The sequence below is a fragment of the Oncorhynchus clarkii genome, chromosome 10, assembly GCF_045791955.1.
Source record: "Oncorhynchus clarkii lewisi isolate Uvic-CL-2024 chromosome 10, UVic_Ocla_1.0, whole genome shotgun sequence".
In the NCBI taxonomy this organism is placed as follows: domain Eukaryota; kingdom Metazoa; phylum Chordata; class Actinopteri; order Salmoniformes; family Salmonidae; genus Oncorhynchus; species Oncorhynchus clarkii.
In genome coordinates, this window is record NC_092156.1 from 14120912 (window position 1) to 14135691 (window position 14780).

General features: G+C 42.0%; 1 protein-coding gene across 1 annotated transcript in view; it reads right to left on the reverse strand.

Annotated features, from left to right (window-relative positions):
* The window catches only part of LOC139419443 (follistatin-related protein 4-like), a 232967-nt gene that overhangs the window by 26101 nt on the left and 192086 nt on the right, over positions 1–14780 (reverse strand). Inside the window, exon 7 of the mRNA XM_071169392.1 lies at positions 8520–8686. Coding sequence (XP_071025493.1) covers positions 8520–8686 — 167 coding nt within the window. The remainder of the gene's footprint in view (positions 1–8519; positions 8687–14780) is intronic.

Below are 14780 nucleotides of genomic sequence, written 5' to 3' on the forward strand. Positions count from 1 at the left end.
TTCCCCCAGAATGCTGTGCTGCAGGATGACGCACACTCTAAAGTTCAGTCATGCACAGCAAAAGACGTTGTAATAACAAGTAATCTAACTAACAATTCCAAAACTACTGTCTTGTACACAGTGTAAGGGGATAAAGAATATGTACATAAGGATATATGAATGAGTGATGGTACAGAGCAGCATAGGCAAGATACAGTAGATGGTATCGGGTACAGTATGTACAAATGAGATGAGTATGTAAACAAAGTGGCATAGTATAGTATAAAGTGGCTAGTGATACATGTATTACATAAGGATACCGTCGATGATATAGAGTACAGTATATACGTATGCATATGAGATGAATAATGTAGGGTAAGTAACATTTATATAAGGTAGCACTGTTTAAAGTGGCTAGTGATATATTTACATCATTTCCCATCAATTCCCATTATTAAAGTGGCTGGAGTTGAGTCAGTGTCAGTGTGTTGGCAGCAGCCACTCAGTGTTAGTGGTGGCTGTTTAACAGTCTGATGGCCTTGAGATAGAAGCTGTTTTTCAGTCTCTCGGTCCCAGCTTTGATGCACCTGTACTGACCTCGCCTTCTGGATGATAGCGGGGTGAACAGGCAGTGGCTCGGGTGGTTGATGTCCTTGATGATCTTTATGGCCTTCCTGTGACATCGGGTGGTGTAGGTGTCCTGGAGGGCAGGTAGTTTGCCCCCGGTGATGCGTTGTGCACTACCCTCTGGAGAGCCTTACGGTTGAGGGCGGTGCAGTTGCCATACCAGGCGGTGATACAGCCCGCCAGGATGCTCTCGATTGTGCATCTGTAGAAGTTTGTGAGTGCTTTTGGTGACAAGCCGAATTTCTTCAGCCTCCTGAGGTTGAAGAGGCGCTGCTGCGCCTTCTTCACGATGCTGTCTGTGTGAGTGGACCAATTCAGTTTGTCTGTGATGTGTATGCCGAGGAACTTAAAACTTGCTACCCTCTCCACTACTGTTCCATCGATGTGGATAGGGGGGTGTTCCCTCTGCTGTTTCCTGAAGTCCACAATCATCTCCTTAGTTTTGTTGACGTTGAAGTGTTGAGGATCAGCGGGGAGGAGATGTTGTTGCCTACCCTCACCACCTGGGGGCGGCCCGTCAGGAAGTCCAGTACCCAGTTGCACAGGGCGGGGTCGAGACCCAGGGTCTCGAGCTTGATGACGAGCTTGGAGGGTACTATGGTGTTGAATGCCGAGCTGTAGTCGATGAACAGCATTCTCACATAGTTAGGGCCTTTTAAAATCAGTTTCTATTTTTTTTGCCAACTTCAGTTATTTTTTTTGTGTTTTTGCCTCTTTCTTTTCCCCCCATATGTTTCTGGTTTACCAGTTTTTTAACTGTTTGGTTAGCAGGTTTTCTGTAGTGCAGTAAGCCACATGTGAGTAAAAGGCCAGCAACACTTTGTATTATTCAGAGCCCGATGAAGTGATCCCATACATATATTCTACAGACCCTACCGAGTATTTCCTACAACGCTTTTACTGCAGCTCCCAGAGTTCTTCTCGACTGTATGTAATGAAACCTAAGATGACCTGGGGTACTAACACGTTGCAAGTTTTTGCTTTATAAGCCAATATGTATTGATTCGATTGGGGGCATTTATTTGACCTTGGAACATGTTTTAAAACCCAAACTGAATACACCTTTCACTTAAAAATGAACAAAATGAATAATTGTTCATGTTTAGACAATTGTTTTTCATATACAGTGCATTCGGAAAGTATTCAGACCCCTTGACTTTTTCCATATTTTCTTACGTTACAGCCTTTTTCTAAAATTGATGAAATAATTGTTTCCCCTCATCAATCTACACACACTACCCCATAATGACAAAGTGAAAACCGTTTTTTTTTGTGCAAATGTATTAAAAATAACAAACAGACATACCTTATTTACTTACATAAGTATTCAGACCCTTTGCTATGAGACTCAAATCGAGCTCAGTGGAGATGGGAGAACCTTCTAGAAGGACAACCATCTCAGCAGCACTCTACCAATCAGATCTTTATGGTAGAGTGGCCAGACGGATGACACTCCTGAGTAAAAGGCACATGACTCCTCGCATGGAGTTTGCCAAAATGCACCTAAAGAATCTCAGACCATGAGTAATAAGATTCTCTGGTCTTATGAAATCAAGATTGAACTCTTTTGCCTGAATGCCAAGCATCATGTGTGGAGGAAATCTGGCACCATCCCTACGGTGAAGCGTGGTGGTGGCAGCATCATGCTGTGGGGATGTTTTTCAGCGGCAGGGACTGGGAGAGATGAACGAAGCAAAGTACAGCGAGATCCTTGATGAAAACTTGCTCCAGAGCGCTCAGGACCTCAGACTGGGGCGAAGGTTTACCTTCCAACAGGACAACGACCCTTAGCACACAGCCAATACAACGCAGGAGTGACTTCGGGACAAGTCTAAATGTCCTTGAGTGGCCCAGCCAGAGCTCGAACTTGAACCCAATCGAACATCTCTGGAGAGACCTGAAAATACCTGTGCAGCGACGCTCGCCATGCAACCTGACAGAGCTTGAGAGGCTCTGAGGAGAAGAATGGGAAAAAGTCCCCAAATGTAGCGTCATACCCAAGAAGACTTGAGGCTGTAATCGCTGCCAAAGGTGTTTCAACAAAGTACTGAGTAAAGGGTCTAAATACTTATGTAAATGTTATATTTCAGTTTAATTTCTGTAAATACATTTTCTAACATTTCTAAAAGACTGTTTTTGCTTTGTCATTATGGGGCATTGTGATATCATTATGGGGTATTGTGTGTAGATTGATGAGAGGGGAAAAACAAATTATTACATTTAAAATCCCCAAATTCCATGACCCGGAAGTACTTCTTTAGTGTGGCTCATGAAACACTGATCATGTGGATCAAATCAAATGCCCCACTTGTGCTTCCACTGGAGAGCGAAAGACAATTAAGTTAATGTTCATTTATTGTCATTTAAATGAGTTCTTAGTAGTTAAGTGTTGAGTTAGATTACATACTGTAGCTGCCTCAATCGTAATGTGTAATGACTTCACAGCAATTGCTAGCTAACCAAAATCCCCCTAGAATCAGCCAAGTCTCATAATCACATCATGAGATTTGTAAATTAAATAGGAATATAATATTACGAATTGAACAGAGTTTCCCATCTTTAATTATAAAAAAATAATATATATTCAACCTTTATTTAACTAGGCAAGTCAGTTAAGAAGAAATTCTTATTTACAATGACGGCCTACCAAAAGGCAAAAGGCCTCCTGCGGGGACGGGGGCTGGGATTAAAAATAAAATATAAAATAAAAATATAGGACAAAACACACATCACGACAAGAAAGACAACACAACACTACATAAAGAGAGGACTAAGACAACAACATAGCAGGGCAGCAACACATGAAAACACAGCATGGTAGCAACACAACAGGACAACAACATGGTAGCAACACAACATGGCAGCAGCACAACATGGTAGCAGCACAAAACATGGTACAGTACAAACATTATTGTGCACAGACAACAGCACAAAGGGCAAGATCGTAGAGACAACAATACATCACGAGAAGCAGCCACAGCTGTCAGTAAGAGTGTCCATGATTCAGTCTTTGAATGAAGAAATGGAGACAAAACGGTCCAGTTTGAGTGTTTTTTGCAGCTCGTTCCAGTCTCTCTCTGCAGCAAACTGAAAAGAGGAGTGACCCAGGGATGTGTGTGCTTTGGGGACCTTTAACAGAATCGGACTGGCAGAACAGGTGTTGTATGTGGAGGATGAGGGACAGGTATACAGAGATGACCAGTTTACAGAGGAGTATAGAGTGCAGTGATGTGTCCTATAAGGAGCATTGGTGGCAAATCTGATGGTCGAATGGTAAAGAACATCTAGCCGCTCGAGACCACCCTTACCTGCCGATCTATAAATTATGTCTCCGTAATCTAGCATGGTTAGGAAGGTCATCTGAATCAGGGTTAGCTTGGCAGCTGTGGTGAAAGAGGAGCGATTACGATAGAGGAAACCAAGTCTAGATTTATCCTTAGCCTGCAGCTTTGATATGTGCTGAGAGAAGGACCATGTACTGTCTTGCTACACTTCCAAGTACTTGTATAAGGTGACTACCTAAAGCTCTAAACCTTTAGAGTTAGTAATCATACCGGTGGGGAGAGGGCATTCTTCTTACCAAACCACATTACTTTTGTTTTGGAGGTGTTCAAGACAAGGTTAAGGGCAGAGAAAGCTTGTTGGACACTAAGAAAGCTTTGTTGTAGAGCGTTTAACACAAACTCCTGGGAGGGGCCAGCTGAGTATAAGGCTACCAACCGCATATAACCGGATGAGAGAGCTTCCTAATGCTTGAACTATGTTGTTGAGGTAAATTGAGAAGAGTGTGGGGCCTAGGATCGAGCCTTGGGGTACTCCCTTGGTGACAGGTATTGGCTGAGACAGCACATGTTCTTTCTTTATACACTGCACTCTTTGAGAGAGGTAGTTAGCTAACCAGGCCAAATACCCCTCAGAGACACCAGTACTCCTTAGCCGGCCCACAAGAATGGAATGGTCTAGCGTATCAAAAGCCAAGTAAATGGCCAAGTAAATCAATATAGTAGCACAACATTGCTTAGAATGAAGGGCAATGATGACATAATTTAGGACCTTTAAGGTTGCAGTGAAACACCCATAACCTGAGCAGAAACCAGATTGCCGTGAGAATACTATAGACATCAAGAAAACCAATCAGTTGATTATTTTTCCAACACTTTTGATAAACAGTGCAAAATAGAAATTGGCCTATAACAGTTAGGATCAGCTTGATCTCCCCCTTTAAATAAAGGACACACCGTGGGATCCTCACCAGAGAGGAGAGACAGGTTAAAAAGGTCAGAGATAGGCTTGGCGAGGATAGGGGCAGCAACCTCAAAGAAGAAAGGGTCTAAACCATCTGAACCAGATGTTTTTTTGGGGTCAAGTTTAAGGAGCTCCTTTAGCACCTCAGACTCAGTGACTGCCTGCAGGGAGAAACTTTGTAGCGTGGCAGAGGAAAAAGAGGGAGGAGCATCATGGCTAGTTGCATTAGAAGAGGTGGGAGATGAGGAAATATTGGACGGGCAAGGAGGCATGGCAGAGTCAAATAGGAATCGTGACTTAATGAAGTGGTGATTAAAGAGCTCAGCCATTTGCTCCTTGTCAGTAACAACCACATCATCAACATTAAGGGACACGGGAAGCTGTAATGAGGTTGGTTTATTCTCCAAATCTTTAACCATTTTCCAGAACTTCTTGGGTTAGACCCACAGAGAGAGAACTGCTCCTTAAAGTAATTAAGTTTGGCCTTCTGGATAGCCTGAGTGTACTTATTTCTAATTTGCCTGAATGAGAGCCGGTCAGCCTGAGTATGCGTGTGCCGAGCGATTTGCCAAATGGAATTCTTGAGGTGGAGTAACTCTGCCAGATCATGGTCGAACCAGGGGCTGAACCTGTTTTTAATTCACATTTTCTTTATGGGGGTGTGTTTGTTAACGACACCACTGAAAATATTAAAAAAGAAGGTCCAAGTGTCTTCGATAGAGGGGATCAAGCTGATTCTATACCAATTTACAGATGCCAGATCATGAAGGAAGCCGCAGCACATAAATGCCCTTAGCCTTTGTCAAACCATCTGGATAACTTTCTTTGTTGTTACCAACATGCAGTATCTCCATCAGGAAGAGAGGTTGGAGATATCCCTCTAGTGGTGTGGGGGCTGTGCTTTGGCAAAGTGGGTGGGGTTATATCCTTCCTGTTTGGCCCTGTCCGGGGGTGTCCTCGGATGGGGCCACAGTGTCGCCTGACCCCTCCTGTCTCAGCCTCCAGTATTTATGCTGCAGTAGTTTATGTGTCGGGGGGCTAGGGTCAGTTTGTTATATCTGGAGTACTTCTCCTGTCCTATTCGGTGTCCTGTGTGAATTTAAGTGTGCTCTCTCTAATTCTCTCTTTCTCTCTTTCTTTCTCTCTCTCGGAGGACCTGAGCCCTAGGACCATGCCTCAGGACTACCTGACATGATGACTCCTTGCTGTCCCCAGTCCACCTGGCCGTGTTGCTGCTCCAGTTTCAACTGTTCTGCCTTATTATTATTGGACCATGCTCGTCATTTATTAACATTTGAACATCTTGGCCATGTTCTGTTATAATCTCCACCCGGCACAGCCAGAAGAGGACTGGCCACCCCACATAGCCTGGTTCCTCTCTAGGTTTCTTCCTAGGTTTTGGCCTTTCTAGGGAGTTTTTCCTAGCCACCGTGCTTCTACACCTGCATGCTTGCTGTTTTGGGGTTTTAGGCTGGGTTTCTGTACAGCACTTTGAGATGTCAGCTGATGTACGAAGGGCTATATAAATACATTTGATTTGATTTGATTTGAGAGGCAAGATCCATTTGTCTGCCAGCTCAGCGACAAGCTACACTATTCACAGCCCTGTGTAATGTTCAATGTAATTGCATTGCTGGACTTTTTGAAACTTCATGTATTTGTAGTTTTTTTTATGTACAAATAAAAATGAATTTGTTTGAGCTGTTAGTGATAATTCCCTAAGTTGTAATACATTTGTGTTGACCTCATTAAGCCTTTACGTGTGTTATGACCAAAGGTTTCTGACTTTATAGTAAGTACAGCACCATTTGATATAAGGCATTTATATATGTGTTATAAAATGACCAAAGGTGTCTGACTTTCAATTAAGTACAGCATAATGTGATATAGAGTCTTTATGGATGGGTTATGAATGACCGAAGGTGTCTCACTTTGTGTGTGTGTGTGTGTGTGTGTGTGTGTGTGTGTGTGTGTGTGTGTGTCAGAACCAAGATTATTTGGAGTAGTCCAACCTGAGACTACTGCACCAGGTAGTCCTCTTCTGTTCCCATGCTGGAGACCAGGGCTTGATTACAACCTGTTACAATGGTGCCAACGTTTTGTGGCTGATCTTTCAACAGGGGAGTGGGTGAATGTGTCAAAGGTCTGACTGGGCCCAGCACAGCAAGGTATGGCTAGTTTTTGTTGAGTGCATATTTGTGTAACTAGGTTCCAGAAGAAAGATACTTTCAATTTCTTTAGGTTGGGTGTAAGTGTTTCTGTTACCGTTTCTCGGTAAAGTATTATATGTATCCTCATCCACTGATTCTTCGTCTGGTCTCTTCTCTGCACCTGGGTCCAACCTCACCATGTCACAGCGACAAATCACACACAAGGCCTTCGATCAGTATGCTTTCTATTCTTTGTTCTTCATTGAGATGCAGTGGTATTACACAATAGCAGGCAACACTTCCCATGCAGACTCTAAGCATTAAAAGGGTGTAACACTGCCTAAGGATTACATGGAAACACATTATGCTGAAGGGCACATTTCTTATCGTGCACACCTTCATGTTCGTAAAAGTTATTATTTATAATTATTCATTAGTGACAATTGTAATTGTCTTCACACACTATTTATCACTGCATAACCTAACTCCATGGAAACAGTAGTAGTCTCATGTTACACAGAGGACCTTGTTTTCTCCCACTTCCTTGTCCTCAGCGCGACCCCGCCTAAGCACATGCCAGTTGTCGTGCATGTCATTGTTTATTGGCTCTCTGGCCAATTCATTAACATTCAATTAGAGAATTCTAATTAGCTGGTGGATGGATAAACACAGTCCCACGCTGTCAGCTGTGCAGTTGAACTAAACAGCTCACCGCCACCGCCGCTATATAGTTCATTAACCACATGCAGCCAAGCCCAATTCCCAAGCATTGCCATGCTGGGATTTGCAAAAAAAAAACATTTTAATATGGTTTGTGCTCTTTGAGTTCAGCAAGACACCTGGCAGAGCTCCTGAGACCCAAATCATTACATTATTTACAATTAGAACCAATGATTCAAAGCAAGAGGAAAAACACAGGCCTGTTTGTTTTGTTTTTTAAACAGGCTGGGAGAAGAAGATGCATAAATTGGGTTAATGGGAATTAGCATTTCTTACTTATTTTCTGTGAATTTTTATCGAACGTTATTGATTCATTGTTTTAAACCAATGTGAAGAGCCCCTGCTGAGACATGTTCTGAGGATGATTAAATATGAATCAAAAGCCCAATTATAAATGTCTTAAAAGCAGCGTTTCTAAAAACACCACACATCAAAGTTCACAATGTTGGACACTTGTTCAGTGTTTCACCTTGAAAAGCCCCTTTAAATGTAAAGTTGGAAAAAAGGGTTACACAAACTCACATCTGAAGTTTTGGGGTGGAGGCCTCTGCTTGTGTTAATCACAACCATATTTTGTAGGGTTAGCACGAGCAGATAGGCTCATAGTAGCATGACTTAATTCATGTCAAAACACGATATGTAGCTTTACAACTTAAAGGGTATGTTCAGCATTTTCTCCTGGGCCATGGACTACTTTCAGGGTGAGGAACCATTTAACATCAAGATTTTACAAAGCAAATTACTGAACTTCCCCTTTATACCCTCTGAAACAGCCAATGGCTCCTGCCTAGGACTCACATTGATGTCCTCCAGGTCCAGGAAGTTGAGTATTATCCCATTCCTCTTCCAGATGATTGGTGGCCGCAGCGTCCCCTGGATGGCACAGGACAGCACGGTGCTGAGGCCTACCGTTACCGTGGAGAAGCTCATTCTCTGGTCCTCAGCCAAGCTCAACTGAACAACCTCTGTAGGTATATATATATATATATATATATATATATATATATATATATATAGAGTGAGAGAGAGAGAGAGAGAGAGATTTACATAGAACAAACAGCAAAAACACATACATGATCAAATACAAATCTTAGAATCAACTATTAAAGACCACCAGAACCCATTGGATTCGACAATTACCTCGAATGAACCCTCCAACCCAAAAAGACCTGTGGTGTTGATGATATCCTCAATGAAATGATAAAATATACAGACAACAAATTCCAATTGGCTATACTAAAACATAATCCTTAGCTCTGGCATCTTCCCCAATATTTGGAACCAAGGACTGATCACTTCAATCCACAAAAGTGGGGACAAATTTGACCCCAATAACTACCGTGGGATATGCATCAACAGCAACCTTGGGAAAATCCTCTGCATTATCATTAACAGCAGACTCGTACATTTCCTCAGTGAAAACGATGTACTGAGCAAATGTCAAATTTGATTTTTACCAAATATTGTACAACAGGCCAAGTATTCACCCTGCACACCCTGACAAACAAACAAACCAAAACAAAGGCAAAGTCTTCTCAAGCTTTGTTGATTTCAAAAAAGCCTTTGACTCAATTTGGCATGAGGGTCCGCTACACAAATTGATGGAAAGTGGTGTTGGGGGAAAAACATACAACATTATAAAATCCATGTACACAAACAAGTCTGTGGTTAAAATAGGCAAAAAACACACATTTCTTCCCACAGGGGAGAGGGAGAGGGAGAGAGAGGGGTTGGAGAGAGAGAGGGGGGGTGAGCGAGAGAGAGAGAGGAGAGAGAGAGAGAGAGAGAGAGAGGTGAGAGAGAAATTAAAGAGATGAGTTGGTGGTGGGACTGAAACAAAGCCAGACTTTATTCATCACAACACAGAACATACAGTAAAGCATATAAACACAGCCATGTGAGAGAGAACAATGTCTGATCTGAGGACGAGACCATGTGAGAGAGAACCCACTTCTGATCTGAGGACGAGACCGTTTGAGAGAAAACGATGTCTGATCTGAGGACGAGTCTGTGTGAGAGAGAACGATGTTTGATCTGAGGACGAGACCGTGTGAGAGAGAACGATGGCTGATGTGAGGACGAGATCGTATGAGAGCGATTATTAAGGAATATTTACATTCAGCTGACTAGCGAATCCAATTTGTTTCACCTTTAAGGCACATGACAAAGCACTGTTCTCGAGTGTCCCTAAGGCCCATAACTATACAGGAAGGAGGAGAGAGGGATGATAAGGGGTGGAAGGTAAGAATGTCATATATATGACTAAACGACAGTGGGACAATATTGGTTGGGTTCTTAAGGAAGACTGTAATGCTGCTCGTTCATGCAGCTTATTCATGCTGCTTGTTGGTTAGCGACTGCTCCTGCTACCTGTTTCTCCCTAACTTGTTAACCAAAGTTTTGGCTAACTGCCCCATGATATACTGCTTGTTTCTACGGCACAGACTTGCATGTTGGTCATCTCCCGCTCGTATAGTGTATGTGCTGCCGTGATCCATACAGTGAGCATGTCCTCTGCTTTCTCTCAGTTCGCAGTACTGGTGTGTTACCCGGGTGTGTGTTGTGCTTGTGTGTTTGCCATTTCACTGGCTGTGCTTGTTTCAGGAAGCGGGGTGCAGGCTATATTTGCAAATCCACTGTAGCTCATGGCAAACTTTTAGTAAATTCCTGTGAAGAGAGACAAGGGAGCCCAGCTAGACTAACGAACGTTTTCAATGCTGCAGGAGATGTTTTTTTTTGCTCTATACCGGGGACAATGTGGACCGTCTGAACTTTCAATGTAGCAACTGATTGCTTGCAGAGGACTACAGGGGCAAAGTGGCTACTCTAAGCAAAATAGTAGAAAACTTACACAAGCTACTGGGGAATCCACGCCCGCCTACTTTCTCTTTATCTTCTACTCCAGAAGCTGGACGCCGCTCTGGCCTGGTGAGCGTGTCGCTGCCGTGTCGCATCTCCACAGCCGTGAGGGTGTCTGAGACTCCGGCCCCTTCATCAGCTACGGAGGATTCTAAGGCTGGCTCGGGCCTTCGGGCACCACCTCCCATCTTTCCTAGAGGGGTCTTCTAAACCATTCGAGGAGAAAGAATGTTCAAACCTCCTCAGCCATTTCACCAGCTGTTGTCATCGGCAGCTCTATCGTGAAAAACATCTCGGTTCTCGGAGCAAAAATCTGGAGCACGAGTACAGGACATTACAAGGCTGCTTCCTGCCGTTCTATGACAGCTGCCGGGGGCTAATGCTGTCGTAGTCCATGTGGGGTCAAACGACATTAGAAGGGCTAGCTTGGAATGGCTGAAAATATATTTGAACTAATTGATTTTAGCTCTGAAAGATCTGAAAAAGCAGTAAATTATTTCAGGCCCGGTACCATCGTTGGATCGTGGTTGTGAAAGATTCAGCAGGCATTACATACCTGGCTAAAAGACTACTATAAGTCTGTTGGCACACATTTTTTAGATAACTTTAACACATTTTGGAAACAGAAGATGCTCTACATGAAGTCCATCCAAATCATCTTGGCTCCTGGACCCTGTCCTCGCATTTCAAGGCTGCGTTGAGACAATGACTTATCAGTGACCCATGCCCTGTACAGATAATCCCTACCATTGTGTTGGTGAGTTGTCATAGTGCTGCTTCAAATATACATTGTCCCAGGGATGTTGGAGTCATAATGTAAGTAACCTAACGTATGTCCGTCTAACTCCCTTAAATGTCAATCCTACAGCTATTGTATGCAGTAATCATGTGCCTATCAACCTATACTGTTAGCACTGAGGCTATGTGCCCTAGTAGGAAGTCCACTGTGTGCAGCCCACCCGGAACTATCATCTTAAACATAAAGGTCACTGTCATGTCTATCTCTGATAAGCCTTCCAGTAAAGCAATAAAAACAATCAAGAATCCCAGAAAAGTGCGAAAAACAGCCCACATTAACATATATAGACTAAGAAACAAGGTTCATGAAATCGTTAACTTGCATAGTAACAGATAACATTCATATACTGACCATCTCTGAAACTCACTTCGATAATACATTTGATGATTCAGTCGTAGCAATACATGGTTTCAAAATTGGAAAGCCAATGGTGGAGGTGTTGCTGTGTATGTTCAGAGTCATATTCCTGTAAAGCTTAGAGAGGATCTCATGAACACAAGCATTTTGCTACACCCGCAATAACGTCTGCTAAATATGTGTATGTGAGCAATAACATTTTATTTATTTTATTTGATGTCAAATGCTGTTAAAGTAATATGCCTACAGGTACACCTGTCTCACCTAAAGCCCATTATTGTGGGAAGCTGTTTTAAACCACCAAGTGCTAACAATCAGTATCTGGATAATGTGTGTGAAAAGCTTGATAATGTATGTGATATCAACATAGAAGTATATTTTCCTGGTGACCAAAATATTGACTGGCTTTCATCAAGCTGCCGACCCAAGAATAAAAAAAAAACTGTAACAAGTAAATGTAACCTGGTTCAGGTTATCAGTTAACCTACCAAGGTATTTACAAACATCACAGGAATGAAATCATCCACTTGTATTGAGCACGTCTTTACTAATGCTGCAGAAATGTGCTCTAAAGCAGTATCCAAATCCATCGGATGTAGTGATCATAATATAGTAGCCATATCTAGGAAAACCAAAGTTCCAAAGGCTGGGCCTAATATAGTGTATAAGAGGTCATATACGAAGTATTGTAGTGATTCCTATGTTGAAGATGTAAAAAAAAAAAAAAATTACCTGGTCTGTGTGTAATGAGGAGCAACAAGACTCAGCACTTGACACATTTATGAAATTGCTTATTCCAGTTACTAATAAGCATGCACCCATTAATAAATCCTCTTAGGGCTGAAATCCCGCTAACGGGATTGATATGACAACAGCCAGTGAAAGTGCAGGGCGCCAAATTCAAAACAACCGAAATCCCATAATTAAAATTCCTCAAACATAGAAGTATTTCACACCATTTTAAAGATACACTTCTTGTTAATCCCACCACAGTGTCCGATTTCAAATAAGCTTTATGGCGAAAGCACCACAAACGATAATGTTAGGTCAGAGCAAAGTCACAGAAAAACACAGCCATTTTTCCAGCCAAAGAGAGTCCCAAAAATCAGAAATAGAGATAAAATGAATCACTAACCTGAGAGGCAGGGCGATGCAGAGTGCAGAGTACATTGATTTGACATCAGGGGAGCCTATTGCTCACTACACCTGGTCTGTCATGCACACTGCACATTATCATGTTACTGATATCTAGCCAGTTTCCCTTTTTCCTCACATGTTGTACAGCATATGAGTAGAGAGTAAAGTAATAGAAAAGGACATGTTGGTTTATAGCAGAGGTCACAAAACACTGTAAAATCATCAGAAATCCAGCTAAAATGAGTTTAATTCAGGAAATGTGTTCCCAGCTATTCTCACAAACAAAAAAATAGACATGATCGTGTCTCAATGTAATCAAGGTATAATGATTGTTATTTTCAAATACAATCTCTTTTTGGGCTTAGTTGTAGTGAATGTGCAATGAACAAATTATTACCCTTATATTCCGGCCACACCACTAGGGTTGCAAAGCTACCAGTAGTTTACTACAGTTTCCAGAATCTTCAGTAATTTTGGTAATTAACAGAAACTCTATAGAAATCTATCATAAATTTGGTAATTTATACTTGAATAACTTATATGGCAATCTATCATTAGCTTGGTAATTTATACTTTAATAACTTTTTTTTAAATGCAGTAATATATAGTCAGGGGTGAAAGTAAGGCGGTATGGTCCGGTACGGCGTCCCAGCAAAATAAATAGTGGGGGAACGCCGTACCGGTAAAACATGAGCTTATCACAATTAATACAACATGCCCCAAAAACCTATAGGTTACGACACCATTACTTAACATTACTGCATGTCAGACACATGAACCGTGTACAAATTGGCAGGACACTAGGTGGTATATGCTACAAATTGCATTGTGGTTTGAGGAGTACACTTACATTTTGTACAGGCGGAGATGAGTGGCCGAGATGCCTGTGGACAAGGCAGAGATGAGTGGCCGATACCAAGGCGTGCTTGGACAACAGTGGATGCATCAATTCAGGCTACACGTGTAAACCTAATGACAATCACAGAACGTCATTACAATACATGTGGGTGTTTCGTAACACATGTCTCTTTCTAGTCATCAAATTGCCGGTGCACAGTGCACTGTTGGGGGTTGGATGCTGAAATTATTTTGTGAGTGGAGGAATGTGTGCGGGCAGCATACAGGATGATGAAAACATCATGACTGGTTGTGTTTATGCCACATTAGAAGGCAAATTAAATTGCCAATACTCTAATTAGCTTACTCCTGTCTACACAGAAATAAATAAAAGCATAACAAATAGACTACTACATCAGAAATCATGATTTGGCCACAGAGAATCATTAGCTTCTTTAAAAAAAGAATCTCTGGGTTGTTTTAAATTGCATTGCCTACAGTCGGAAAGTCCCGCAATTTGCGCAGAGCATGCTGCAAATACCAAATAGATGATTGTTGAGTTGCGACTGTCAGTGAAAATCAGAGAGACCCAGCCAGGCATATGGCAATATTTAAAAATACAATTGCGGAAAAACTGTTTGGAAAGCCAATCGCTATTGCTGTAAAGAGATGACAATGAAAAGACTCCAATCTGTTGTTTGGTTATCAAAATGCTTCACTTAATTAATCAAAACAGTAGCCTATCTTATCGGCACCAGCGTAGAACATCAGCCATATCCTCAGTGTGGTGCATATTCACTGTCGTCATCATTGGGTCAGTGACACTTTCATTGGTTTTTGAACACTTCATTTCCTCCTCCAGGTTAGATGGACGTTATGTTCTATTTGTGTCCCACCTTTTCATACGCCGATTATACGGATCAGACTTCACTGTTTGTCAGAGTCAGCAGAGTAGGCTACCCTGTCATTTTTGTAATTTATTGTAAAAAATATATATTTGTGTGGAACTTGGGACACAGTTAATACATTAAATCTACTTTCACCCCTGTATATAGTATTAGTTTTTTATA